Source organism: Mesoplodon mirus (assembly GCF_964341445.2).
Source record: "Mesoplodon mirus genome assembly, chromosome: 13".
Lineage (NCBI taxonomy): Eukaryota > Metazoa > Chordata > Mammalia > Artiodactyla > Ziphiidae > Mesoplodon > Mesoplodon mirus.
In genome coordinates, this window is record NC_138989.1 from 51,670,515 (window position 1) to 51,696,938 (window position 26,424).

The following is a 26,424-nucleotide window of genomic DNA, read 5'->3' on the forward strand; positions in this document are numbered from 1 at the left end:
ATGCAATATAAAGGCAAAGTGATAACTATCTTTTTTTTAATGTTGCCTTTGAGGTGAAAAGCATTCTTACCAAAGTATAGCCTTTTTAATAAAAACATGGACTTGACTTTATCAGTATAAGAGGGAAAACCAAATATATCCAAATTCTAAGACTGGCTTACATATATCTTAGGGGGATCCATTGAGAATCTAGCTGTGAGGTCCTTTTTAGTCAGTATCTTTATTGGTGTTATGTATGAAAGAATAAAAAAGATGCCTATAAGATTTATTGCTGTTTCTAAATGAAAGTAAATGTTAATAGAAGATATAAATAAAATTCAGAATTGGTATAAGAGCTTGGAAAATGCTTTCATTCAAGCAGGATAGAAGACAGTAGTGACAAGTACAGGTTATTAAGTGCCTAGGATAAAAATAAATTAGAAATTCATTTTAGAGAGAGGCTTACTGGTTAGGCCCAGTGAGTGAAAGAAAAAAATGCATGGTTCCTAGTTAAATTTAACCTGAACATGAGCAAGCAATATTATGCTGCTTGGCAAGAAAACAAATAGATAAAAACACTTGGTGTGAGTTTTTAATCTGTAGATGCCTCCTTAATAATCTATATATGCTCAGAGAACTTTTTCACTTGTGTTAACTACACTAATAAAATAATAGAATACAAATACAAATCAATATTTACAGGCTAATGGATAACATACCACAAAGATAAATTATGAATATTATGCATTATTTAGTTTGTAGAAGAGAGTATAAGACATGACTTGATATATGAGTTTCAAGTAAATAAAAGGGTTTCCCTGAGGTGTCCAGCATTGATTTACATTTGCAGAAGGATAAGTGGAATATTGATTAATCTTTTTAAGAGGTATTAGGTTAGAGAAAATTTTGTTCAAGATTGCTGAATTAAGTGACCTCAGAAAGTCTTTTACAGTAAAATTAATGAATTGTTTGCATAGATGGGAAAAGTAGTTCATTTATGAGGACTTGAAAAATGAATGGCTCTGCAAAATATTGTAGCTTGTGCTGAAAGATGGTGACAGTTCTTTATTTACGCATTTGCATTTTTTTACTGAGACTTTTTAAGATGGGCAGGGGTACCATAGACTAATGCACAAACCATACTATAGCTCATTCTTTAAATGGAAAAAAAAAGTTTAAAAATAATCTTGGATACAATTGCAGTTTTTGATATATATGAGCCATATTCTAAGAAGCCTTAGAAAACCTCCACTATTTCATGTTCTGATCCCACACTGTCACATAGTGCATGGTTCCCTAGTGAATACCTGTGTGCTAACTCATTTGAGGACAGGGTTCTTTTTAAGGCTCAGATACTCTGATTTTTCCCAGAGGACAGTTTGCTATTTCTACTTAACATTTCTCAGAAGAAAAATAGAAAGTGTAGCAGCATTAGGTTCCCATTGTAAAATGAGTAGGTCATCATTATTTTATATTTATTCCTGTCTTTTATTTTTTGAAACCAGTCATAATTTTGGGTCATAATTAAATGTACATTGCAGTACAATAAGAAGGTTAGACTTTAATTTTTCAGTGACTCAGTTTTTTGCCTTCCCATTTGAAGCCTTTATGGACTTGGGGTGGGGTATAAATAGAATTTATAATGGATTATATAGTAAATTTCAAGAAAAGATAAGGAATTTTTTATTTGCTTTAGGTAGAAAGGCATTCTCTGAACTTTAGTGTATCTTTATGCTGTAGAACAGTTAATATGCCAAAATGCATTCTCAGATTGTCGATTCTGAGCTCTAGAATTGAAAGGACAGTTTCTGAGTGACTAGTGTACAATCTTTCTCTTGGTTCTGGCCAGATACTTCTTCCTAAAAGAGGTTAATTTTTCTATAGCATTTTTTTTTATTCCTTCTGCATGGCCTCTGGAAACATGCACAGTGCCATTTGAATGTGGACAGACTCCTCTGACCCTGCTGGATCTATGCAGAATTATGCCTGGGCCACAGTTTGGTTATGAAAAGTTGAATGGCCACAATTGTAGGTACATGTGATATGTAAGTATATGCAGTAGCTTTTCATTCTTTTCTCAGGCAATTTTTATTTTTTTACCAAGAGGCTTTATATATGCTGATTATTCTCTTTTTTTTTAATATGCCTGTTTTAATGGATTCAGATTTCTTACATCTGAAATCAACAAGCGAAAGGAAAACATTGAACTAAGGGAAGAGTGAAGAGCATAGATTACCAGAAATTCTTATACAACTATTTTATTAGATTGGTGTCTCAAAATTGGAACTATAGCTTGAATTATGGCATTTGAGATTTGAGTATTATCAGGTTAGTACTTTATAACTGAAAGTGTTTATTTTAACCATATTAATTACTCAGTTTTTATTGAAAAACAATTATTGAGTATTTGCTACATGATGATCTACTTTTTCAAAGCATTTGTGGAAGAGGTAATCAATTCTTATCATATATTATGATGAATATTTTCTAGTAGTTATTTTTTTAACATCTTCATTGGAGTATAATTGCTTTACAATGGTGTGTTAGTCTCTGCTGTATAACAAAGTGAATCAGCTATACATATACATGTATCTCCATATCTCCTCCCTCTTGCATCTCCTTTCCACCCTCCCTACTGCACCCCTCAAGGTGGTCACAAAGCACCGAGCTGATCCTCCTGTGCTCTGTGGCTGCTTCCCACTAGCTATCTATTTTACATTTGCTAGTGTATATATGTCCATGCCACTCTCTCACTTCGTCCCAACTTACCCTTTCCCCTCCCCGTGTCCTCAAGTCTATTCCCTACATTGCAGTCTTTTTTTTTAATTTAATATTACTTATTTTTTTATACAGCAGGTCCTTATTAGTCATCAGTTTTATACACATCAGTGTATACATGTCAATCCCAATTGCCCAATTCATCACACCACCACCACCACCACCCCGGCGCTTTCCCCCCTTGGTGTCCATACGTTTGTTCTCCACATCTGTGTCTCAATTTCTGCCCTGCAAACTGGTTCATCTGTACCATTTTTCTAGGTTCCACATATATGCGGTAATACATGATATTTCTTTTTGTCTTTCTGACTTACTTCACTCTGTATGACAGTCTCTAGATCCATCCACGTCTCTACAAATGAACCAATTTTGTTCCTTTTTATGGCTGAGTAATATTCCATTGTTTATATGTACCACATCTTCTTTATCCATTCATCTATTGATGGGCATTTAGGTTGCTTCCATGACCTGGCTATTGTAAATAGTGCTGCAATGAACATTGGGGTACATGTGTCTTTTTGAATAATGGTTTTCTCTGGGATCATGCCCAGTAGTGGGATTGCTGGATCATATGGTAATTCTATTTTTAGTTTTTTAAGGAACCTCCGTACTGTTCTCCAGAGTGGCTCTATCAATTTACATTCCCACCAACAGTGCAAGACGGTTCCCTATTCTCCACACCCTCTCCAGCATTTGTTGTTTGTAGATTTTCTGATGATGCCCATTCTAACTGGTGTGAGGTGATACCTCATGGTTGTTTTGATTTGCATTTCTCTAATAATTAGTGATGTTGAACAGCTTTTCATGTGCTTCTTGGCCATCTTTTTGTTTTCTTTGGAGAAATGTCTATTTAGGTCTTCTACCCATTTTTGGGCTGGGTTGTTTGTTTTTTTAATATTGAGCTGCTAATACATTTTGGAGATTAATCCTTTGTCCGTGAATTTGTTTGCAAATATTTTCTCCCATTCTCAGGGCTGTTTTTTGTCTTGTTTATGCTTTCCTTTGCTGTGCAAAAGCTTTGAAGTTTCATTAGGTCCCATTTGTTTATTTTTGTTTTTATTTCCATTACTCTAGGAGGTGGATCAAAAAAAGATCTTGCTGTGTTTTATGTCAAAGAGTGTTCTTCCTATGTTTTCCTCTAAGAGTTTTATAGTGTCCGATCTTACATTTAGGTGTCTAATCCATTTTGAGTTTATTTTTGTGTATGGTGTTAGGGAGTGATCTAATTTCATTATTTTATATATAGCTGTCCAGTTTTCCCAACACCACTTATTGAAGAGACTGTCTTTTCTCCATTGTATATCCTTGCCTCCTTTATCATAGATTAGTTGACCATAGGTGTGTGGGTTTATCTCTGGGCCTTCTATCTTGTTCCATTGATCTATGTTTCTGTTTTTGTGCCATACAATATTGTCTTCATTATTGTACCTTTGTAGTATAGTCTGAAGTCAGGGAGTCTGATTCCTCCAGCTCTGTTTTTTTCCCTCAAGACCGCTTTGGCTATTAGGGGTCTTTTGTGTCTCCATACGAATTTTAAGATTTTTGTTCTAGTTCCGTAAAATATGCCGTTGGTAATTTGATAGGGATTGCATTGAATCTGTATATTGCTTTGGGTAGTATAGCCATTTTCACAATATTGTTTCTTCCAATCCAAGAACATGGTGTATCTCTCCATGTTTTGGTATCATCTTTGATTTCTTTCATCAGTGTCTTATAGTTTTCTGCACACAGGTCTTTTGTCTCTCAGGTAGGTTTATTTCTAGGTATTTCATTCTTTTTGTTGCAATGGTAAATGAGGGTGTTTCCTTAATTTCTCTTTCAGATATTTCATCATTAGTGTATAGGAATTCAAGAGATTTCTGTGTATTAAGTTTGTGCCTGCAACTTTACCAAATTCATTGATTAGCTCTAATAGTTTTCTGGTGACATCTTTAGGATTCTCTATGGATAGTATCATGTCATCTGGAAACAGTGACAGCTTTACTTCTTCTTTTCCAATTTGGATTCCTTTTATTTCTTTTTTTTCTCTGATTACAGTGGCTAGGACTTCCAAAACTGTGTTGAATAATAGTGCTGAGAGTGGACGTCCTTGTCTTGTTCCTGATCTTAGAAGAAATGCTTTCAGTTTTTCACCATTGAGAATGATGTTTGCTGTGGGTTTGTCGTATATGGCCTTTATTATGTTGAAGTAGGTTCCCTCTATGCCCACTTACTAGAGGGTTTTTATGATAAATGGATGTTGAATTTTGTCAAAAGCTTTTTGTGTATTTATTGAGATGATCATATGGTTTTTATTCTTCAATTTGTTAATATGGTGTATCACATTGATTGATTTGTGTATATTGAAGAATCCTTGCATCCCTGGCATAAATCCCACTTGATCATGGTGTATGAATCTTTGAATGTGTTGTTGGATTCTGTTTGCTAGTATTTTGTTGAGGATTTTTGCATCTATATTCATCAGTGATATTGGCCTGTAGTTTTCTTTCTTTGTATTATCTTTGTCTGTTTTTGGTATCAGGGTGATGGTGGCCTCATAGAATGAGTTTGGGAGTGTTCCTGCCTCTGAATATTTTGGAAGAGTTTGAGAAAGATAGGTGTTAGCTCTTCTCTAAATGTTTGATAGAATTCGCCTGTGAAGCCATCTGGTCCTGGCCTTTTGTCTGTTGGAAGATTTTTAATTAGAGTTTCAAGTTCAGTGGTTGTGATTGGTCTGTTAATATTTGCTATTTCTTCCTGTTTCCGTATCGGAAGGTTTGGTTTTCTAAGAATTTGTCCATTTCTTCCAGGTTGTCCATTTTATTAGCATACAGTTGCTTGTAGTAATCTGTCATGATCCTTTGTATTTCTGCAGTGTCAGTTGTTACTTCTCCTTTTTCATTTTTAATTCTATTGATTTGAGTCTTCTCCCTTTTTTTCTTGGTGAATCTGGCTAATGGTTTATCAATTTTGTTTATCTTCTCACAGTAGCAGCTTTTAGTTTTATTGATCTTTGCTATCATTTCCTTCATTTCTTTTTCATTTATTTCTGTTCTGATCTTTATGATTTCTTTATTTTTGCTAACTTTGGGAGGTTTTTTTTCTTCTTTCTCTAATTGCTTTAGGTGTAAGGTTAGGTTGTTTATTTGAGATGTTTCTTCTTTTTTGAGGTAGGATTGTATGGCTATAACGTTCCATCTTAGAACTTCTTTTGCTGCATCGCATAGGTTTTGGATTGTCGTGTTTTCATTATCATTTGTTTGTAGGTATTTTTTGATTTCCTCTTTGATTTCTTCAGTGATCTCTTGCTTATTAAGGAGTGTATTGTTTCGCCTCTGTGTGTTTGTATTTTTTAGAGATTTTTTTCCTGTAATTGATATCTATTGTCATAGCATTGTGGTCAGAAAAGACACTTGATATGATTTCAGTTTTCTTAAATTTACCAAGGCTAGATTTGTGACCCAAGATATGATCTTTCCTGGAAGATGTTCCATGAGCACCTGAGAAGAAAGTGTATTTTGTTGTTTTGGGATGGAATGTACTATAAATATCAATTAAATATCTCTGATCCATTGTGTCATTTAAAGTTTCTGTTTCCTTATTTATTTTCATTTTGAATGATCTGTCCATTGGTGTAAGTGAGGTGCTAAAGTCCCCCACTATTATTGTGTTACTGTTGATTTCCTCTTTTCTAGCTGTTACCAGTTGCCTTATGTATTGAGGTACTCCTATGTTGGGTGCGTATATATTTATAATTGTTATATCTTCTTCTTGGATTGATCCCTTGATCATTATGTAGTGTCCTTCCTTGTCTCTTGTAACATTCTTTATTTTAAACTCTATTTTATCTGATATGAGTATTGCTACTCCCGGTTCCTTTTGATTTCCATTTGCATGGAATATATTTTCCCGTCCCCTGACTTTCAGTCTGTATGTATCCCTAGGTATGAAGTGGGTCTCTTGTAGACAGCATATATATGGGTGTCTTTTATGCATCCATTCAGCAAGCCTGTGTCTTTTGGTTGTAGCATTTAATCCATTCACTTTTAAGGTAATTATTGATATGTATGTTTCTATGACCATTTTCTTAATTGTTTTGGGTTTGTTATTGTGGGACTTTTCCTTCTCTTGTGTTTCCTGCCTAGAGATGTTTCTTTAGCATTTGTTGTAGAGCTGGTTTGGTGGTGCTGATTTCTCTTAGCTTTTGCTTGTCTGTAAAGGTTTTAATTTCTCCGTCACATCTAAATGAGATCCTTGCTGGGTAGAATAATCTTGGTTGTAGATTTTTCCGTTTCTTAACTTTAAATATGTCCTGCCACTCCCTTCTGGCTTGCAGAGTTTCTACTGAAAGATCAGCTGTTAACCTTATGGGTATTCCCTTGTGTGTTATTTGTTGCTTTTCCCTTGATACTTTTAATATTTGTTCTTTGTATTTATTTTTTGATAGTTTGATTAATATGTATTGGTGTGTTTCTCCTTGGATTTTTCCTGTATGGGACTCTCTGCACTTCCTGGAGTTGACTTACTATTTCCTTTCCCATATTAGGGAAGTTTTCAACTATCATCTCTTCAAATATTTTCTCAGTCCCTTTCTTTTTCTCTTCTTCTTGGACCCCTATCTTTTGAATGTTGGTGCGTTTAATGTTGTCCCAGAGGTCTCTAATACTGTCCTCAATTCTTTTCATTCTTTTTGCTTTATTCTGCTCAGCAGTAGTTATTTCCACTATTTTATCTTCCGTGTCACTTATCTGTTCCTCTCTTAGTTATTCTGCTACTGATTTCTTCTAGAGAGTTTTAAATTTCATTTATTGTTTTGTTCATCATTGTTTCTTTTCTGTTTAGTTCTTCTAGGTCCTTGTTAAATGTGTCTTGTATTTTCTCCATTCTTTTTACAAGATTTTGGATCATCTTTACTATCATTATTCTGAATTCTTTTTCAGGTAGACTGCCTATTTCCTCTTCATTTGTTTAGTCTGGTGGGTTTTAACCTTTCTCCTTCATCTGCTGTGTTTTTCTTTGTTTTCTCATTTTGCTTAACTTACTGTGTTTCAGGTCTCCTTTTCACAGGCTGCTGGTTCATAGTTCCCGTTCTTTTTGGTGTCTGCCCCCAGTGGCTAAGGTTCAGTGGGTTGTGTAGGTTTTCTGGTGTAGGCTACTATTGCCTGTGTTTGGTGGATGAGGCTGGATCTTGTCTTTCTGGTGGGCAGGCCCGCATCCACTGGTGTTTTTTGGGGTGTCTGTGACTGTATTATGAATTTAGGCAGCCTCTCTGCTAATGGATGGGGCTGTGTTCCTCTCTTGCTAGTTGTTTGGCATAGGGTGTCCAGCACTGTACCTTACTGGTTGTTGAGTGGAGCTCGGTCTTAGCGTTGAGATGGAGATCTCTGGGAGAGCTTTCACCATTTGATATTATGTGGAGCTGGGAGGTCTCTGGTGGACCAGTGTCCTGAACTTGGCTCTCCCACTTCAGAGGCATAGTCCTGACACCTAGCCAGAGCACAAAGACCCTGTCAGACACACGGCTCAGAAGAAACGGGAGAAAAAAAGAAAGAAAGAAAGAAAAAAATAAATGAAATAAAGTTATTAAAATAAAAAACTAAGTAAATTATTAAAAATAAAATAAAATAATTAAAAAGTAATAAGAAACAAAGAAAAAAGATAGAAGGAAAAGAAGAGAGCAACCAAACCAAGAAACAAATCCACCAATGATAACAAACACTAAAAGCTATATTTAAAAAAACAAATGGACAGAACCCAGGACAAATGGTAAAAGCAAAGCTCTACACGCAAAATCACACAAAGAAGCATGCACATACACACAAAAAGAGAAAAAGGAAAAAAATATATATATCTATATGTTAAAAAAAAACCAAAAAAATGAAGAGTGCAACCAAATCAATAAAGAAGTCTACCAATAATAATAAACTCTAAATACTAAACTAAGATAAACATAAAACCATAAACCAGTCATTCGCATACAGCAAACCCCAAGTCTGCTGTTGCTCCGAATGTCCACCACCTCAATTTTGGGATGATTTGTTGTCTGTTCAGTTATTCCACAGATGCAGGGTCTATCAAGTTGATTGTGGAGATTTAATCTGCTCCTCCTGAGGCTGCTGGGAGAGATTTCCCTTTCTCCTCTTTGTTCACACAGCTCCCGGGGTTCAGCTTTGGATTTGCCCCTGCCTCTGCGTGTAGGTCACCTGAGGGCATCTGTTCCCTCCCAGACAGGGCGGGGTTAAATGAGCAGTTGATTAGGGGGCTCTGGCTCACTCAGGCTGGGGAGAGGGAGGGGCATAGAACGTGGGGCGAGCCTGAGGTGGCAGAGGCCTGAGTGACGTTCCAACAGCCTGTGGTGCACCGTGTGTTCTCCCAGGCAAGTTGTCGCTGGATCATGGGACCCTGGCAGTGGCGGGCTGTACAGGCTCCCCGGAGGGGAGGTGTGGTTAGTGACCTGTGCTTGCACACAGCCTTCTTGGTGGCAGCCTTAGGGTTTCACGCCTGTCTCTGCTGTCTGCGCTGATAGCCATGGCTAGCGCCCGTCTCTGGAGCTCATTTACGCAGTTCTCTGAATCCCCTCTCCTCACACACCCCGATACAATGGTCTTTTGCCTCTTAGGCAGTTCCAGACTTTTTCACGAACTTTGTTCCAGCTAGCTGTGGTGCAGTAGACCCCTTCAGTCTGTGTTCACGCAGCCAACCCCAGTCCTCTCCCTGGGGTCTGACCTCCGAAGCTCGAGCCTCAGCTCCCAGCCCCCACCTACACAGGCAGGTGAGTAGACAAGCCTCTCCTGCTGGTGAGTGCTGGTTGGCACTGATCCTCTGTGCAGAAATCTCTCTGCTTTGCCCTTTGCACCCCTGTTGCTGCACTCTCCTTCGTGGCTCCAAAGCTCGCCCTCCCCTGCCACCCCCTGTCTCCGCCAGTGAAGGGACCTCCTAGTGCGTGGAAATTTTTCCTCCTTCACAGCTCCCTTCCAGAGGTGCAGGTCCTGTCCCTATTCTTTTGTCTCTGTTTTTTCTGTTTTCTTTTGCCCTACCCAGGTACGTGGGGAGTTTCTTGCCTTTTGGGAAGTCTGAGGTCTTCTGCCAACATTCAGTGGGTGTTCTGTAGGAGTTGTTCCACATGTAGATGTATTTGTGATGTATTTGTGGGGAGGAAGGTGATCTCCATGTCTTACCCCTCCGCCATCTTGAAGGTCTTCCTGGTAGTTTTTAAATTAATTGATTAGGACACAACAAAGGGAATTGGATAATATTGAGTGATATTTTATATTTGCTCTTGCAGAGCCAGAAATGGCATCTTTATTCACTTTATGGTATACCTTTCCTCCTAATTTTAATGTAATTACACAAATATTAAAATTATCATCTTATTAAAAAAAACTGCAATAAAGTAAAATTCCTCTTTGACACTCTCCCTACTTCCCATACACACTCTGTTTATGTTTAGGTTGAGTTTGTTTCTTTTTAACCTTTTTATTTTGAAATAATTTTAGACTTACAGAAAAGTTACGTAGAATATCCATATATTCTCTACTCAGCTTTCCATACTGTTAACATTTTGCATTATCATAGTACAGTTATCAAAACTAAGAAATTAACAGTAATGTAGTACTGCCTGCTAAACAATAGACTTTATTCACATTTCACCAATGTCATGTCACTGATAACATTTTTCTAATACAATATCCACTTAAGTATCTCGCATCATATTTAGTTGTCACATCTCCTTAGTTTTCTCTAATCTGTGATAATTCTTTGGTCTTTCATAACCTTGGCACTAATCAGATATTTTGTGCTATGTCTCTCAATATGGATTTGTCTAGTGTTTTCTCTTGATTAAATTCAGATTATGCATTTTTGGCAAGAATACCACAGAAGTGATGTGCCTTTCCAGTATGTCATAGCAGGGGCTACGTGAAATTAATATGTCTTTTTACTGATGATATTAACCTTGATCACATGATTAAGGTAGCTTCTGCCAGGTTTTTCCACTGTGAAGTTATTTTTCTCTTTTTAAAGTAACATTAAATTAATTAAATAAGGAGGTCATTAGCCTGAGGAGGCTTTAATGCTTTAGCAGCCTAAATAAGCAAACTGAAACCTATACCTTTAATGACTCAAGGTTAAGAAATCAAAACCTAAGGACAACCCATAACAAACAGCCACCTAGACTTTCCTAAATAAGGCAGTTGCTTACACTGTAGCCAGGAAAATACTCTCCCTGCTTGGCTTCCACCTCTTCTCTATAAAAATCTCCTGTGGGTAATGTAATAATGCCTCCTCTATAAAAATCTCCTAGCTCCTGTGGGTAATGTAATAATGCCTCAGGTTATCTTTTAACATTAATAAATATCGTAGTTCTATGGGTTATAATCTAATGTTATAGTTATTTTGTTGCTAAAATTGTTCCAGCTTTGAAAATTGGGAGGAAAATAAGAGTTTTCAAAAATAAATTGAGGCATATCACATTTTTAAGACTTTATTTGAGCAAAAATCAAATAGGGCAGCCTTGAACCAGAAGTCGTTGGGAACCCTCTACGCACAAGAGTGAGGGGAGAGACTTTATTATAAAGCAAGCTCAGAAGCAAAGCAAGGAAAGCATTTGATTGGCTGTAGCTTAAGCAATTGCCTTATTTGGGAAAACCTAGGTGGCTGTTTGTGACAGGTTGTTCTTGGGTTTTTATTTCTTTTTTAAAAAAAATATTTATTTATTTAGCTACGTCGGGTATTAGTTGCAGCATGCAGGATCTTTTACTTGGGGCATGAAGGATCTTTTAGTTGCAGCATGTGGGATCTAGTTCCCTGACTAGGGATCGAACCCACGCCCCCTGCATTGGGAGCACAGAGTCTTAGCCACTGCACCACCAGTTAAGTCCTGGGTTTTGACTTCTTAATCTTGACATATTATAGGCATAGGTTTTGGTTTGCTTAAGTAGGCTGCTAAGGTACTAGAAGCACCTCAGTCTAATGGCCTCCTTGTTTAATTTAACAGGAGCAAAAACAAATATATAAATATGTATAAATAATTACGTAGCTAAGTCTACATGACTGTAAAAAATGTTGCTCCCAAACTTACACTTAAAAATAAGGTGGACAAACTGCAAGCTCTGGACAGTTCTTGAAACAGAATGCTCAGTTCAACCAACTAACTCAAAATCTCAGGAGAGACCTGTGCCTACAGGGAAAGATGAGGTGTGAGCACTAACTTACATGGGGCAGACACCTCTCGAAATGGGTAAGAACATTTCAAGCTACAATAGGCAACAAATTGGTAGAGGCCACATGTGGGCAGGTAAGAATGGGGAGCCCCCTAGGGCAGCAAGTATAGGGGCAGCTTGAACTCTCTTGCAAACTTTTTCTCCATAGGCCCCACTTGATGAGAGCCCTGATAAAGCATTCCTCCTGGTACAGGCCTGGGAGGAGGAACAGCAGTTGTTATGGAAAGTGCACAAAATATTTCCTGGATCCTTCTCCTGTATCTTTGCTATGTAACAAAAACTGTAAGTTTAGGAAGAGGGATTCTGTAAAATGTAGCCTATATGGCACTGGTAAAAACCACTGAAGCGGGTGGTGGAGGTGGGATAAACTGGGAGATTGGGATTGACATATATACACTAATATGTATAAAATAGATAACTAATAACCTGCTATATAAAAAAATAAATTAAAAAAATAATAAAAACAACAGTGAAGCTGGGGGTAGGCAGAAAATAACTTGGTGGGAGGGCAGGGTTACATGCTGATCACAGAACTGGGGAGGAGAGACAGGAGCACTTGTAAGACTCAGGCATACAGAGTTTGATTAGCACAAGCCTAATTAGAATAATAGAGAATACCACTCCAATGCAGACCCCCACCCCTAGACTAATAAGTGTCTAATAAAAGTAGCAGTTGAGGCCTTCCCTGGTGGCGCAGTGGTTGAGAGTCCGCCTGCCAATGCAGGGGACATGGGTTTGTGCCCCGGTCCGGGAAGATCCCACATGCCACAGAGCAGCTGGGCCCGTGAGCCATGGCCTCTGAGCCTGCGCGTCCGGAGCCTGTGCTCTGCAACGGGAGAGGCCACAACAGTGAGAGGTCCGCGTACTACAAAAAAAAAAAAAAAAAAAAAAAAGTAGCAGTTGAATACTAATGAGAACCTCACAAGAGACAGACCCTCTAGAGGGAAGACTGAAAGCTAAGGGTGGAGCAGACATTGAGGAAAACATATGGTCCACTTGAGGGGATGGTTATGCCTAGAGGAATTTGAAGCCTGTGGTGTACTGAGGGTAACCATAGCAACAGTAAACCTTAAACCTGCCTAACGTGTGATTAGATAAATACAACCCCTACCCTAAACACCTGGCCAAAGGAAAAGTCTGCTCATTACCAAGCATAGAAATTATTTGCCTCAGTTACTACTGTCCTACCCAAGATATCCAGATATTAATAAAACTATGAGTATATGAAAAGGCAAGAGAAAACAGCATGTTGGAAAGAGATAAAGCAGCAGATGCAGGTGGAATTATCTGATGAGGAATTTAAAGTGACTGATTAATGTTAAAATTTGTATTAGTTATCTATGGCTGCCTAACATTATTACAAAATTTTAGCCATTTAAAATACTAGTAAGCTTCCCAGAGGCCCCATTATTTGAGAGAATTTGTGAGACCCAACCTTAATGTCGTCAAAGTGCTTTTCATTTGACTCTATTGAGGCATCAACTTTGATGTTTCTGACGTCTTCAACAGAAGTTATTACCTAGTCTTTATCTCCAGAGCTTGTTTTTCCTGGCAGTGTCCTGGTTTTGAAATCTACTCAGAAGACATTTCTTAATTTTAGCAGTTTTGCTATCTGGAGAGGCTGAGAATTTTTGAAACTGTGAAAATCCTGCCTCATTTTGGTTTAATAGTTTTTCCTTCAACTTATCTCTCTCTTCTCCCAATTTACTGTAAACACCAGGAAGAAACCAGGCAGCACTTTCAACACTTTACTTGGAAATCTCCTTAGATTAGTTACCCAGTTCATTAGGCACATTTCCTCCTTTCAACATTTCTAAGGATGTTGGTAAACTTTCTGCCATCACATGCATTACTTCTCCTTCTTACAATTTCCAGTTATGTCTTCCTGAGACTGAGTTTCTCAGTTCCTTGCTGACTGTTGGCTAGAGGCCTCCCTTAGTTTCTTGTTTCAAGGGCCTTTCCATATGGTAGATTACAACTTGGCAACTGGCTCCCATCAGAGTAAGCAAGAGCAATCAAGACAGAAGTCACTATATTTTGGTAACCTAATTTCAGAAGTTACATTCAGTTAATTTTGATAGTCACTAGGTCAGCCCATACTCAAGGGGAGGGAATTAAAGACGGACATGAATAGCAAGAGACAGGGATCACCAGGACCCATTTTAAAGGCTGGCTACCGCAATAACATTGTGATTTTCCTAAATTTACTTGTTCTGATATATTTTCTCTGATTCCTTAATATTGTCTACATAACAATCATATCATTGACACATAAAATTTTACTTCTTTCTTTCCAATCTGTATGCATTTTATTTTCTTGCATTATTGCACTGGCTAGGACCTCCAACCATTATTGAATAGAGGTAGTAATAGTTGACACTCTTGGCCTTATTCCTGAAGTACAAGGAAAGGGACAAAGTGCTCTTTTTTCATCCTCATAGATATGATACTGGAGGTTTTTCATGGATGTTCTTTATTAGATTGAAGAAGTTCCTTCAGTTCCTAGATTGTAGAAGAGTTTTTATTATGAATAGGGTGAAGTTTGACAAATGCCTTTTCTACATTTAGAGATGATCATGTAAGATTTCTCCTTTATTCTATTAATATGGTGAATTACATCAGTTAATTTTTCAACTCTTCAATAAATCTTGCCTTCCTGGGCTAAACTGAACTTGGATACATTTTCTTTTGTAACACTGGATTTGCTTTGCTAATTGTTTCTTAAGATTTTTTCCGCTATATTTATTAGATAGATTGGACTATAATTTTTGTTTTCCATAAATCCTTGTTAGATTTTGGTATTAAGATTATTATGGCTGCTTCATAAAATGAGTATATACTTGAACTGAAAGAAATAACCAGTGAGTATTAGAATGTTAACTTTTGGGGGGTTCAAATTTAAACATGAATTTAAATTATCAGACATCTCACAGCTTTAAGTATTATATATCATGCTGCCTCTTATGCTTTGTTCCTTGGAAAATGTGTTTTATTCTTTTAAAGCAACATTTTTTTTATCAGTTTTCTCTATACCTGATCTTTCCTATATTCAGATTCATTTTTGTCGTTTCCATTTTTGATGTCTTAACTATTATGTTAATTTTAGGGGAAATCATGCATTCCATCTTTCATCTCAGACTTCTTATTTCAGGTATAGTTGATGTACAATATTGTATAAGTTTCAGATGTACAACATGTTATCTATGTTCTTTTTGATGGTAGCCATTCTGGCAGGTGTGAGGTGATATCTTATTGTGGTTTTAACTTGCATTTCCCTGATGATTAACAATGTTGAGCATCTTTTCATGTGCCTGTAGGCCATCTGTATATCTTCTTTGGAAAAATGTCTATTCAGATCTCCTGCCCATTTTTTAATCAGGTTGTTTGCTTTTTTGATGTTGAGTTGTATAAGCTGTTTATGCATTTTGAATATTAACCCCTTATCAGTCATATCATTTGCAAATATTTTCTCCCATTCGGTAGGTTGTCTTTTCATTTTGTAGGTGGTTTCCTTTGCTGTGCAAAAGCTTTTAAGTTTAATTAGGTCCCATTTGTTTATTTTTGCTTTTGTTCCTTTTGCTTTAGGGGATAGATCCATAAATATTGTTACAATTTATGTCAAAGAGTGTTCCGCCTGTATTTTCTTCTAGGAGTTTTATGGTTTCTGGTGTTACATTTAGGTCTTTAATCCACTTTGAGTTTATTTTTGTGTATGGTGTTAGAGAATGTTCTAATTTCATTCTTTTACATGTAGTTGTCCAGTTTTCCGAGCACCATTTACTGAAGAGACTGTTTTTTCTCCATTATATATTCTTGCCTCCTTTGTTGTAGATTAATTGACCATAAGTGCATGGGTTTATTTCTGGACTCTTTATTCTGTTCCTTTGATCTAAGTGTCTTTTTTTATGCCAGCACCATACTGTTCTGATTAGTGCAGCTATGTAGTATAGTCTGAAGCAAGGGAGTGTGATTCCTCCAGTTCTGTTCTTCTTTTTCAAGATTGTTTTGGCTATTCGGGGTCTTTTGTGTTTCCATACAATTTTTAAAAATTATTTGTTCTAGTTCTGTGAAAATGTCCTTTGTATTTTGATAGGGATTGCATTGAATCTGTAAATTGCCTTGGGTAGTATGGTCATTTTAACAATATTAATTTTTCCAATACACGAAAACAGCATATCTTTCCATCTGTTTGTGTTGTCCTCAATTTCTTTCATCAGTGTCTTATGGTTTTCCGAGTACAGGTCTTTTACCTCTTTAGGTTGGTTCATTCCTAGGTTTTTTATTCTTTTTGATGCAATTGTAAATGGAACTTTTTCCCTATTTTCTCTTTCTGATAGTTCATTGTTTGTGTATAGAAAAGTGACATATTTCTGAATATTAATTTTGTATCTTGCAACTTTACCAAACTCATTGATGAGTTCTAGTAGTTTTTGGTGGTATCTTTAGGATTTTCTATGTATAGTATCATATCATCTGCAAACAGTGACAGTTTTGCTTCTTTCTTCCCAATTTGGATTCCTTTGATTTATTTTTCAGTTTTTTTTAAATATGTTCACAGAGTTGTGCAGTCATCACCACGATCAATTTTAGAACATTCTCATTACAGCAGAATCAAATCCTGTACCCATTAGCAGCCACTCCTCACTTCTCACCAACCTTCCTGGCCCTAGACAACCACTCTTTAGTTTTGTCTCAATGAATTTGCCTATTTTGGATATTTCATATACATGGAATTATATAATATGTAGTCTTTTTAAACTAGTTTCACTTAGCATGATAATTTCAAAGTTTATTTCTGTGGTAGCATGTATTAGTATCTCATTTCTGTTTATTACCAAATAAATATTAAATTTTATAGGCAGTACCACATTTAACTTATCTATTCATTTATTGATGGCATTTGGGTTATTTATACTTTTTGATTATTGGATAATGCTGCTGTGAACATACATGCGTAAGTTTTTTTTTTTTTTTTTTTTGCGATACACGGGCCTCTCACTGTTGTGGCCTCTCCCATTGCGGAGCACAGGCTCCAGATGCGCAGGCTCAGCGGCCATGGCTCACGGGCCCAGCCGCTCCGCGGCATGTGGGATCTTCCTGGACTGGGGCACGAACCTGAGTCCCCCGCATCAGGAGGCGGACTCTCAACCACTGCGCCACCAGGGAAGCCCTATGTGTAAGTTTTTCTGTGGACATACATTTTCATTTCTCTTGGGTACATGTCTAGGAATACTGGGTCAAATAGTAACTCTGTTTAAGTTTTTGAGGAACTGTCAGACTGTTTTCTGGAGAGCCTGCACCGTTTAATGTTTCCACCAGAAATCTGTGAAGGTTCTTATCTGTCCTTTTGCATAATGGCTAATGATGTTGAACATATTTCCATGTACTTTTTGTCTATTTGTGTATCTTCTTTGAAGAAATATCTATTCAGATCCTTTTAAATTGGGTTGTCTTTTTTAATTTAATATTTATTTATTTATTGGCTGCGTTGGTTCTTCGTTGCTGTGTGCAGGCTTTCTCTAGTTGTGGCGACCGGGGGCTACTCTTCGTTGTGGTGCACAGGCTTCTTGTTGCAGTAGCTTCTCTTGCTGCGGAGCACAGGCTCTAGGCATGCGGGCTTCGGTAGTTGTGGCACCCAGGCTCAGTAGTTGTGGCACGTGGGCTCTAGAGCACAGGCTCAGTAGTTGTGGCAGCACGAGCTTAGTTGCTCTGCGGCATGTGGAGTCTTCCTGGACCAGGGTTCAAACCCGTGTCCCCTGCATTGGCAGGCGGATTCTTAACCTCTGTGCCACCAGGGAAGTCTGGGTTGTCTTTTTATTGTCGAGTTCTCAGTGTTCTTTATATATTCCATTTACAGGTCCTTTATCAGATATATTATTTGCAAAAATTTGATCCCATTCTGTGCGTTGTTTTTTTCACTTTCTTGATGGTGTCATTTGAAGCACAAATGTTTTTAAATTTTGATGAAGTCCAATTTATTTTTTTTGTTGTTGCTTGTGTTTTTGGTGTCATATCTAAGAAACCATTGCCTAATTCAAGGTTGTGAAGATTTATGCCTATGTTTTCTTCCACGAGTTTATAGTTTTAGCTTTCACATTTTGGCCTTTAATTCATTTAGAGTTAATTTTTGTAAATGCTCTGAGTTATAGGGGCCCAACTTTATTGTTTTGCATGTGGATAGCAAGTTCTCCCTGCACTGCATGTTGAAAAGACTGTTCTTTCCCTTTGATTTTCTTGTTACCCTGGTTGAAAAATCAATTTATTATAAAAATGAGTGCTTATTTGTTTAATTCATCTATATGTCTGTCTTTATGCCAGTACCACACTCTTGATTATTGTAGTTTTGTAGTAAGTTTTAAAATTGGCAAGGGTGAGACCCCCATCTTTTTCTCCTTTTTCAGGAATATTTTAGGTTTTCTGAGTCCCTTTCATTTCCATATGAGTTTTAGGATTGGATCAATTTATCAATTTCTGCAAATAAACCTGCTGAGATTTTAATAGAGATTGAGTTGAATCTGAAGATCAATGTGGGGAGTACTGCCATCTTAACAATAGTAAGTCTTCCAGTCATGAACATGGAATGTCTTTCCATTAATACAGGTGTTTAATTTCTTTCGAGAATGTTTTTATAGTTTTCAGTGTACAAGTCTTGCTTCTTCTGTTGAATTTATTCCTTTGTGTTTTATTTTTCTTGATGCAGATGTACATGGAATTGTTTCCTTAATTTCTTTTGGAGGTTGTTCACTGTCATTGTATAAACATATAGTTGACTTTTGTATATTAATCTTTTATCCTGTAACCTTGCTGAACTCCTTTATTAGTTGTAATAGTTTTTAAGTGGATTTTTTAGATTTTCTGTGTACAAAATTGTGTCATGTAAAATAGAGATGGTTTGACTTCTTTCTTTAGAATCTAGATACCTTTTATTTCTTTTCCCTGCCTAATTGCCCTGACTATAATCTCTAATACAAAGTTGACTTGCAGTGACGAGAGCAGACATCCTTGACTTGTTTGTGACCACAGGGGGAAAGCACTTAGTTTTTCACCATTAAATATGGTATTAGATGTGGGTTTTTCATAGATGGCCTTTTTCAGGTTGAGGAAGTTTCCTTTTCTTCCTATTTACTGAGGTTTTTTTTTTTTTTAATCATGAATCATTGTTGGATTTTTTCAAACCCTTTTCTGCATCTATTTAGATGATCATGTGGTTTTTGTCCTTTATTTTATTGATATGGTATATTACATTAATTGATGTTTGATTATTAAACCAACTTTTCATTCCTGAGTTAAATCCCAGTTAGGCATGATGTATAATCCTTTTTTTTTTTTTTTTTTAAATGTTCCTGGATTGTGCTTGCTGGTATTTTGTTGAGGATTTTTGCATCTACATTCATTTGCTGTTGTTTTGTAGTTCTTAGAGCTCTTTTGACATAGATTGCTGTGTTTCTTGTTTCTTAAATCACCTGTGTTCCTTTAGACAGTACATTTTAAATTACAGTCAAATGTTAAAATTTGTAAAGAGGGCATTAAGATGATTTCACTGCCATATATATATATATTTGTATAAATATATTTTTTTAATGATGAAAGCTCTTCTTTTTTACCATGCATTTACATTTGCTTAAAAACAATGTATCCCTTTCTGTCTGCTAGATGTCCTGTGAAATCTAGGACGTCTAATCTCTCTAAATCTTATCCACTAAGTTAAATTGAGAATTTATAGAATGCTACCAGCATTTTCTGCTTCCAAATATGAGATATCAATCAGGGAAGGAAATTTATCTGGTTGACCATTGGTGAGCTCTAAGTAATTCTCTTTGAGATAGAAGCTTCGTTGCCTTGACCTTGTCTTTCACATTAGAAAGACATTTCTGGAGTACCTAGAAGAACATTGGGGATATGTAAAGCCATAAAATAAATCTCTTCCTAGAACATTAGTTTTACTAAAAAGTTTAGAATAGATGGGTATGGGGAAACTTTTTATATTAAAACAGAAAAGATTGTTTTATGGAGAAAAATACAGAATGTGCCAGGGATGTTTAAGCTAAAACATAAGCCTTCAAGGAAACTCAGGTTTTTTGCCATGGTTTTCAGCCCAACCACCCAACTCTAAGTGTATGAATTCTCTTTCCTTGTTAGATAAGAGTACAGTTTGTGGACATTATTGAGAAATACTCTGAGATGTTAAATAAATGCTGAAATGATTATTTCTTTATGAACAGACTATTGTCCTCCTTGTAAATAATTAACAAACCAACACTGGGAATATCCTCTTGACCAGAGTTTTCAACTTTTCTATCCTATTAGTCAAATATTTCCCTTTTTTGTGTTTACGTTCTCATTTTGTTAACTAGCTTATTGCTGTACTCTAAATGAGCTAGAGGATTAGGTATTTTTATGTTACTTTGTGGTCTGAGAATGCTTTGATAAAAAATGTAGATCATGATACCAGATAATTTCTCATACATACACCTCATGGGAAATATTATTGAACATAAATTAAACAGGAAGACATATTTCAGAGTGGATATAAAATCTTGAGTTTGTTTTATTGGCAAGTCCTTTGCATTTAAAGGCTGAATTAATATACTTGCTCCTATTAACTATGCTAATAGGCCACAGAGAAGTCATGCATATCTTTAGATAGGCCTATAGAAGTGTTGTCTTTTGTGCTTAACACAGCTTGTTAAGTTTATAGCCTTCCAGAGCATAATAATTGCTAACGGGTAGTCTAATCATAGCAGTGTAACAGCAAAGATTTTCTTTTTTTTTTGAAAAAAAGCCCTGTTTAAATAGTGTAGCAACAAAATTTTCAAATATCTCTAGAAACTAAATTTAGGAAAGAGTGGTTCTTCTGGATAGAGTACTTTAAGTTTTGGGAGAAGCTCATCATAGCCACTAGCATTATTGAATATATGTACAAGCATTTTTTGCCGTCAGTGATCCCTAGAGTTTTCATGGATTTTCTTCCGGTTTGACAAAGGGAGTAAGTAAATGCTGGGGTATATGTTCTGACCTGGCAGTCTCTAGACGTACTTTCTTCATTTACTTTAATGTTAGGTAAATGTGGCAGTGTACTTTGTTGTTACTGTTTTTATGACCTTGGAAGCCTTGCTTTCTTGAACAAACAAATCTTTGGGTCATTCCTCATATTTATTTGGCTTTTATGAATGGAATTGAAATGACAGGGGCCATTGTGAATTTCCTTTCGGATATCTCATAACTGGATAAACTTACTGTGATTATTTTTTCCTATAGTAGGCATTCAGTTAATATTTTTTAATAAGTAAATGAAAATAAATCTTCTCTTATCTGCTTATGGGTTTTCCTCTTAAGTCTCATCTTTAAGATTTGACCAATCTAAACAGGGAGAGAATTTGCCACATATTTTCTCACCTTGACAGTGTTTATTCTCTCCTTATAATATATAGCATTACCTATTTCATCTTTCTTTTATGCACAATCCTACAGATTCATCACTTCTTTTGTTTTACGTTAACCTCATGCAAAATTTTGCATCGTTACACTTTTTAATATTTCTCTTGTCATCCTCTTCCACTGCCTCTTTCAGCCTATGGCTGTAGCTTTTGCATAGATTACAGTATTGTCTGCCTTGTACCCTGACCAGATGTTTGTTAACTTCTTTCTTATTTCTTTACAAATGCTCTCCATATTTGTAAAGGACATATATATATAGTTCCAGTATGTTTATAGTATAGTAAAGGAAATTATAGAACTTAAGCTGGAAAGAATTTTTAAAATTGTCTAGTCTAGCCTTTTTTGTTTATGAGTGGGAGTAATGATGCCCGGAGAAATATGCTTTGCCACAGTCACCATATGTACGTGGTTTTCTGATTTACAGTGTTGGGGTGTACTTGATCTGGAACAGTTTCCTAGCAAAGGTGTTTCAGAAGCCGGTTGATAGATTGAAGAGGAGCAATTTAGATGATAGAATGAATTAATGGTTCAAATGTTTGACAATTTTAGAAAAAACTTAAGAGGCAGTGGGGAATTACTGTGAAAGATGTTAGTACAAATGCGGTTGAGGATAATGACAAGAAAAGTGAAGGCATTGTAAAAAGATGGCAACAAGGTAGCAGGCTAACCTGAGACCAGATTATAAATCCTCTACGTATGTGTATATTTGTTCTTTGTTTCGTTGTGTGGATTCCTTGTAATTGTATCAGTATTAGAGATTATGCTTGTAGAAAGAAGGTCCTGAGTGCCATACATGAGCCTAGTAGTATGCTAAATATAAATAATACGAGTCGGGAAAATGATTTGAATGTCATGATAAGCAAGCAAAAATAAAGCTATTTTTTGAACATTACTATATGCCATGCACTTTCACACAAATTAATTCAAAGACAAGATGCAATCAACTCTTGAACATTCAAAATTCTAATTTTCATTCTGTTATTTCATTGATCTTAATATCTCCACCAGAAAGCTAGCAACAAAGAAAAGGCTGTGGAGTTCATGTTATTCAGAAATTGCTCTGGTGGAGTACAGGTGTGGGAGGAAATAAATTTAGATGCTCAAAGAAAAGATTTGGCTTCCCTGTGGATTTCACTAACACATATCCCTTTGTGATCTTATAAAATAAAATGTGTTGTACTCTCTTTGGAGAATTAATCACCAGTGACAGAAATTCAGAGCCAACATCTCTGTTCACAGAGTAACATGAAAATTAGGGTTGTCATTTTAAGGTAAGTTTTAATGTTGTTTAGTTTTTTTTTTCCCCTCTCTGTGCTCTTATCAGAAATCACCCATTTTTGATAGGATTGAGTTGGAATACCTTTCAGAGTTAAGCATTAAAGTTACATATTTTTGGTCAGTGTTTTTTACTTTATAACCCCATTTTGAATTAAGAATAAATGTGCAAACCTTTTTTTATCTTAATGCCATTAAAAAATTCCAGTCCTGTTATTTATATGCTACTGAAGATTGCAGTGTATCAGTACCAGGAAAAAGTAAAATCACCTATGTATGTTTAATGCGGTATTTAAGCAGTATATATGTTGTTTATTTTATTGACAGGATTTAAATAGAAGTATGAAAAAGATCTAAATCAAAATAAATTGTGCCTTATTTGATAATCAAGAGATGAAACCTTTGTTTTAAAAATTGGATAGTTTTCTGTTCTGGGTCATAATTGGCAACCCATAAAGTATAGGACTTTCCATATTTAAGACAATTCTGATTATTGCAAAAATTTTTGATGTAAAAACCACATGCATATTTTATTACAAAGGTGTGGAATATTGCCTTGTGAAAGGTTAATTTTAAAAAATTCAAAAAACATAAAGTATCCCTGAAGAAACCAGCATACCTCTGGAATAAATCTAGTTTTGGTAAACCACAGCTGTAGGCACATATTTTATTTTATTCTCATGGGCATTTTCTTTTCACTTGTATTTCTTTCAGAGTAAGTGAGGAAAAGGAAGTAACAGAAGAAAGACTCAAAGCTGAGCAGGAATCATTTGAGAAGAAGATCAGGCAGTTGGAAGAACAGAATGAACTGATCATAAAAGAAAGGGAAGATATCCTTTTTGAAAGTCCTCTTTTTTAACGTGCAGAAAGTTTGACTCTTTCATGAAGAAAATGTAAACTCCAGGGAAATAATTGTTTTAATTTATAACAGAGAGTAAATCTGCATGGGCTGCCAGTTTTAGGCAATCAGAACGACACTTAACAGCATGTGTTGTTGCTTCCTTTGTGCTTGATACAGTCGTCCAGCTGTTCCACTGCTGCTATTACACTGTGGAGCACACATTTGTCAATTCAAAGAGACAATAAGAAATTTGGGCATTAAAATGTAGTGTTGGAACTTTATTAAATTCCGTTCCACTACTGTAATTGAGCCTGAACCCTTTTTGTCTTTGGTATTCTTTCTAGCTAAAGCTTTGACAGTTCTAAGGAATTCTATTCTGAAATCATAAAAATAAAAAAAATCTGTTGTAACTTATAGATGTTGTAATTGATAAATGTTTATACTGCAACATAATACTACCAAACTATTCTCATGGAAGAGAAAACTATTGGGTTTAGAATTAGAGAGAGGGTTATGTGTGTGTGAGTGTAAATATGTATAATTTCATTATTTGTAAGAAAGTAAAATTAAAAATGATGTTTTAACTTAAGAATTGTACTTCAAGGGATATGTGAGTTGAAATAAGCATATTTCTGAAGTTTGTTTTCACTGGGTAGATACTTATCTTTGGGTGTTTTTTGCAGTGACATTGGTATAAAAGAGAAGTGACTGTCCCTAAAGTTAGGATGCTGGATCTGCCAGCTAAAGGAGTATGTGAATGCTTAAAGGAACGATTGTCCTTATTGTCAGTAGCATCATTTACTTGATTTAAAAAAAATTTTTTTTTTGATGTTGACCATTTTTTAGGTCTTTATTGAATTTGTTACCACATTGCTTCTGTTTTATGTTTTGGTTTTTTGGCCCCAAGGCATGTGGGATCTTAGCTCCCCGACCAGGGATTGAACCTGCACCCCCTGCATTGGAAGGTAAAATCTTAACCACTGGACCACCAGGGAAGTCCCCCATTTACTTGATTTTAATAATTTTTTGGAAGATTTGAGTGTCAAAAATGATCATGTATTGACAGTAACTATACCTTTGTGAAAATCAGGGAAATAGAAGCATAAAGATAAATTAATTCACTGGGGAAAAAAGCACAAAAAATAACTATAAAAATTGAGTTCTGAGCTTGTATTTTTTAAACAGTGGGTGTGTGTGATTGCAAATTAATAGAATCAGAATTCTCCGATTTGATTTTTGGACTAGAACATTTGTTAGTTTTATGGGCCCCACAGTTCGAAAGGAGTACTTTTTCAATTTTTTTTTCTATATTTCTTTAGCATTTGAATAATCATCATGGGCCTTCTCTTTTCTTTGCTTTCATTGACTTTATTGTGCTGGGTTGTCAACTCTCAGGCTACGCCCCCACCTCTGTGATTTTCTTCTTGCTACTTTTCTCTCTTGGTTAAAATAGCACTGTTTAGTCAGAATTCACATCTGTGCTCAGCCAGTGTTAGTCTTTCACTTTGCAAAAGGAATAGTGACTCAGGACCCTAGCACTTTCAAGAAAAGGTGGACTAGGAATGCTTTTATTTGTAACAGAAGTCCACTTTACAGGGTCTATTTCTTTGCACTAACAATTCTGGAGATAAGTGGCCTCTGGCATTGGTTCAGTGGCTTAAAAGTTTTCAGTGCTGGATCCATACAGTTCTCTTAGCTTCTTCTAATGGTTGCAGGATTCCAGGTTTCAAGGTGGTTGCTCCAATTCCTGGTATTACATTTTCATTAAGGCAGAAAGACAGGGGAAGGAAGACATTCTGGTAGTTGTGACTCCCTATCCTTTTTCAAAATACATAAAATCTTTCTCAGGGCATTTCCCTCGACGATGCCCCCCAGCAGTCTTTCATGAGATATTTATTGTCCTGAACTTTATCACATGGGCATGCTAATCTGCAAGGGAGGCTGAGGAAGTGAGCGTTTAGTTTATCCAATTTAGACAGTGGGAGGCAGCAGGGAAGGAGATTGGAAATGAAGTCAGCCTCCAACTCTGGTAGCAGAAGTAGGGGAAATTGAAATCACTTTTTAAAATTTTCTTTTTTTAATTTTTATTTTTCTGGCTGCTCCATGCGGCATGTGGGATCTTAGTTCCCCAACCAGGGGTAGAACCCATGCCCCCTGCACTGGGAGCACGGAGTCTTAACCACTGGACCGCTAGGGAAGTCCCTGAAATCACTTCTTAAATACAGAGGAGGTGGTGATACCTTGATCTCCCCGGAGCAAGATAAATAAATAAATAAATATTATGTCAAGTGGAATTGGGGTGAGCTGGAGAAATAAGGTGAGAGAAGGAGGAGGTAGCAGACAATTTAGAAATCCTGGCCACAGGTAGAGTGCGACCTTGTTTATCTGTATGCTTAACAAAAAGGTGTGGCTGTCTGATAAAGCAGAATTTAACTTCGGTGGACTATTACATTTAGCACTCTTCTGGATCAAGGTTAATTGTATTTAGTGTCGACGCAGTCTAAACTCAGCATGGTTATGGACAGAATCGTTTCTTCTATCAGGATGAATAGTAAGATACCCCCAGGTGATCGTAGTGACACAGTTTTTCCTGTTTTCTTAGCACATAGGTCAGCGAACTACTGCCACGGGCCAGATCTACCGGGGTGCCGGCTAAGTGCAGCCGCACACATTCATTTATGTGTCTTCTGTGGCTGTTCTTGCGCTACAACTGCAGGTGGCGCCGTTGCAGCAAAGACCCTGTGGCCTACATAGCCCGAAGTATTTGCTATCTGGCCCTCAGCAGAAAAGTTTGCTCACCCCCATCTACCTTATAAGATTAAAGGAAAGGAAAAGGCATGTACATAAGTCAAAGACGTAGACGTGTGTTGTCGTTAGACCTATTTTGCATTTGGTATAAAAGGATTTGACTTG

General features: G+C 36.4%; 1 protein-coding gene across 2 annotated transcripts in view; it reads left to right on the forward strand.

The window, feature by feature from the left end:
- Positions 1 to 26,424, forward strand: part of KIAA1328 — a 394,620-nt gene that overhangs the window by 34,015 nt on the left and 334,181 nt on the right. For both annotated transcript variants that reach the window (XM_082639978.1, XM_082639979.1), the window contains exon 5: positions 23,385 to 23,500. In XM_082639978.1, coding sequence (XP_082496104.1) covers positions 23,385 to 23,500 — 116 coding nt within the window. The remainder of the gene's footprint in view (positions 1 to 23,384; positions 23,501 to 26,424) is intronic.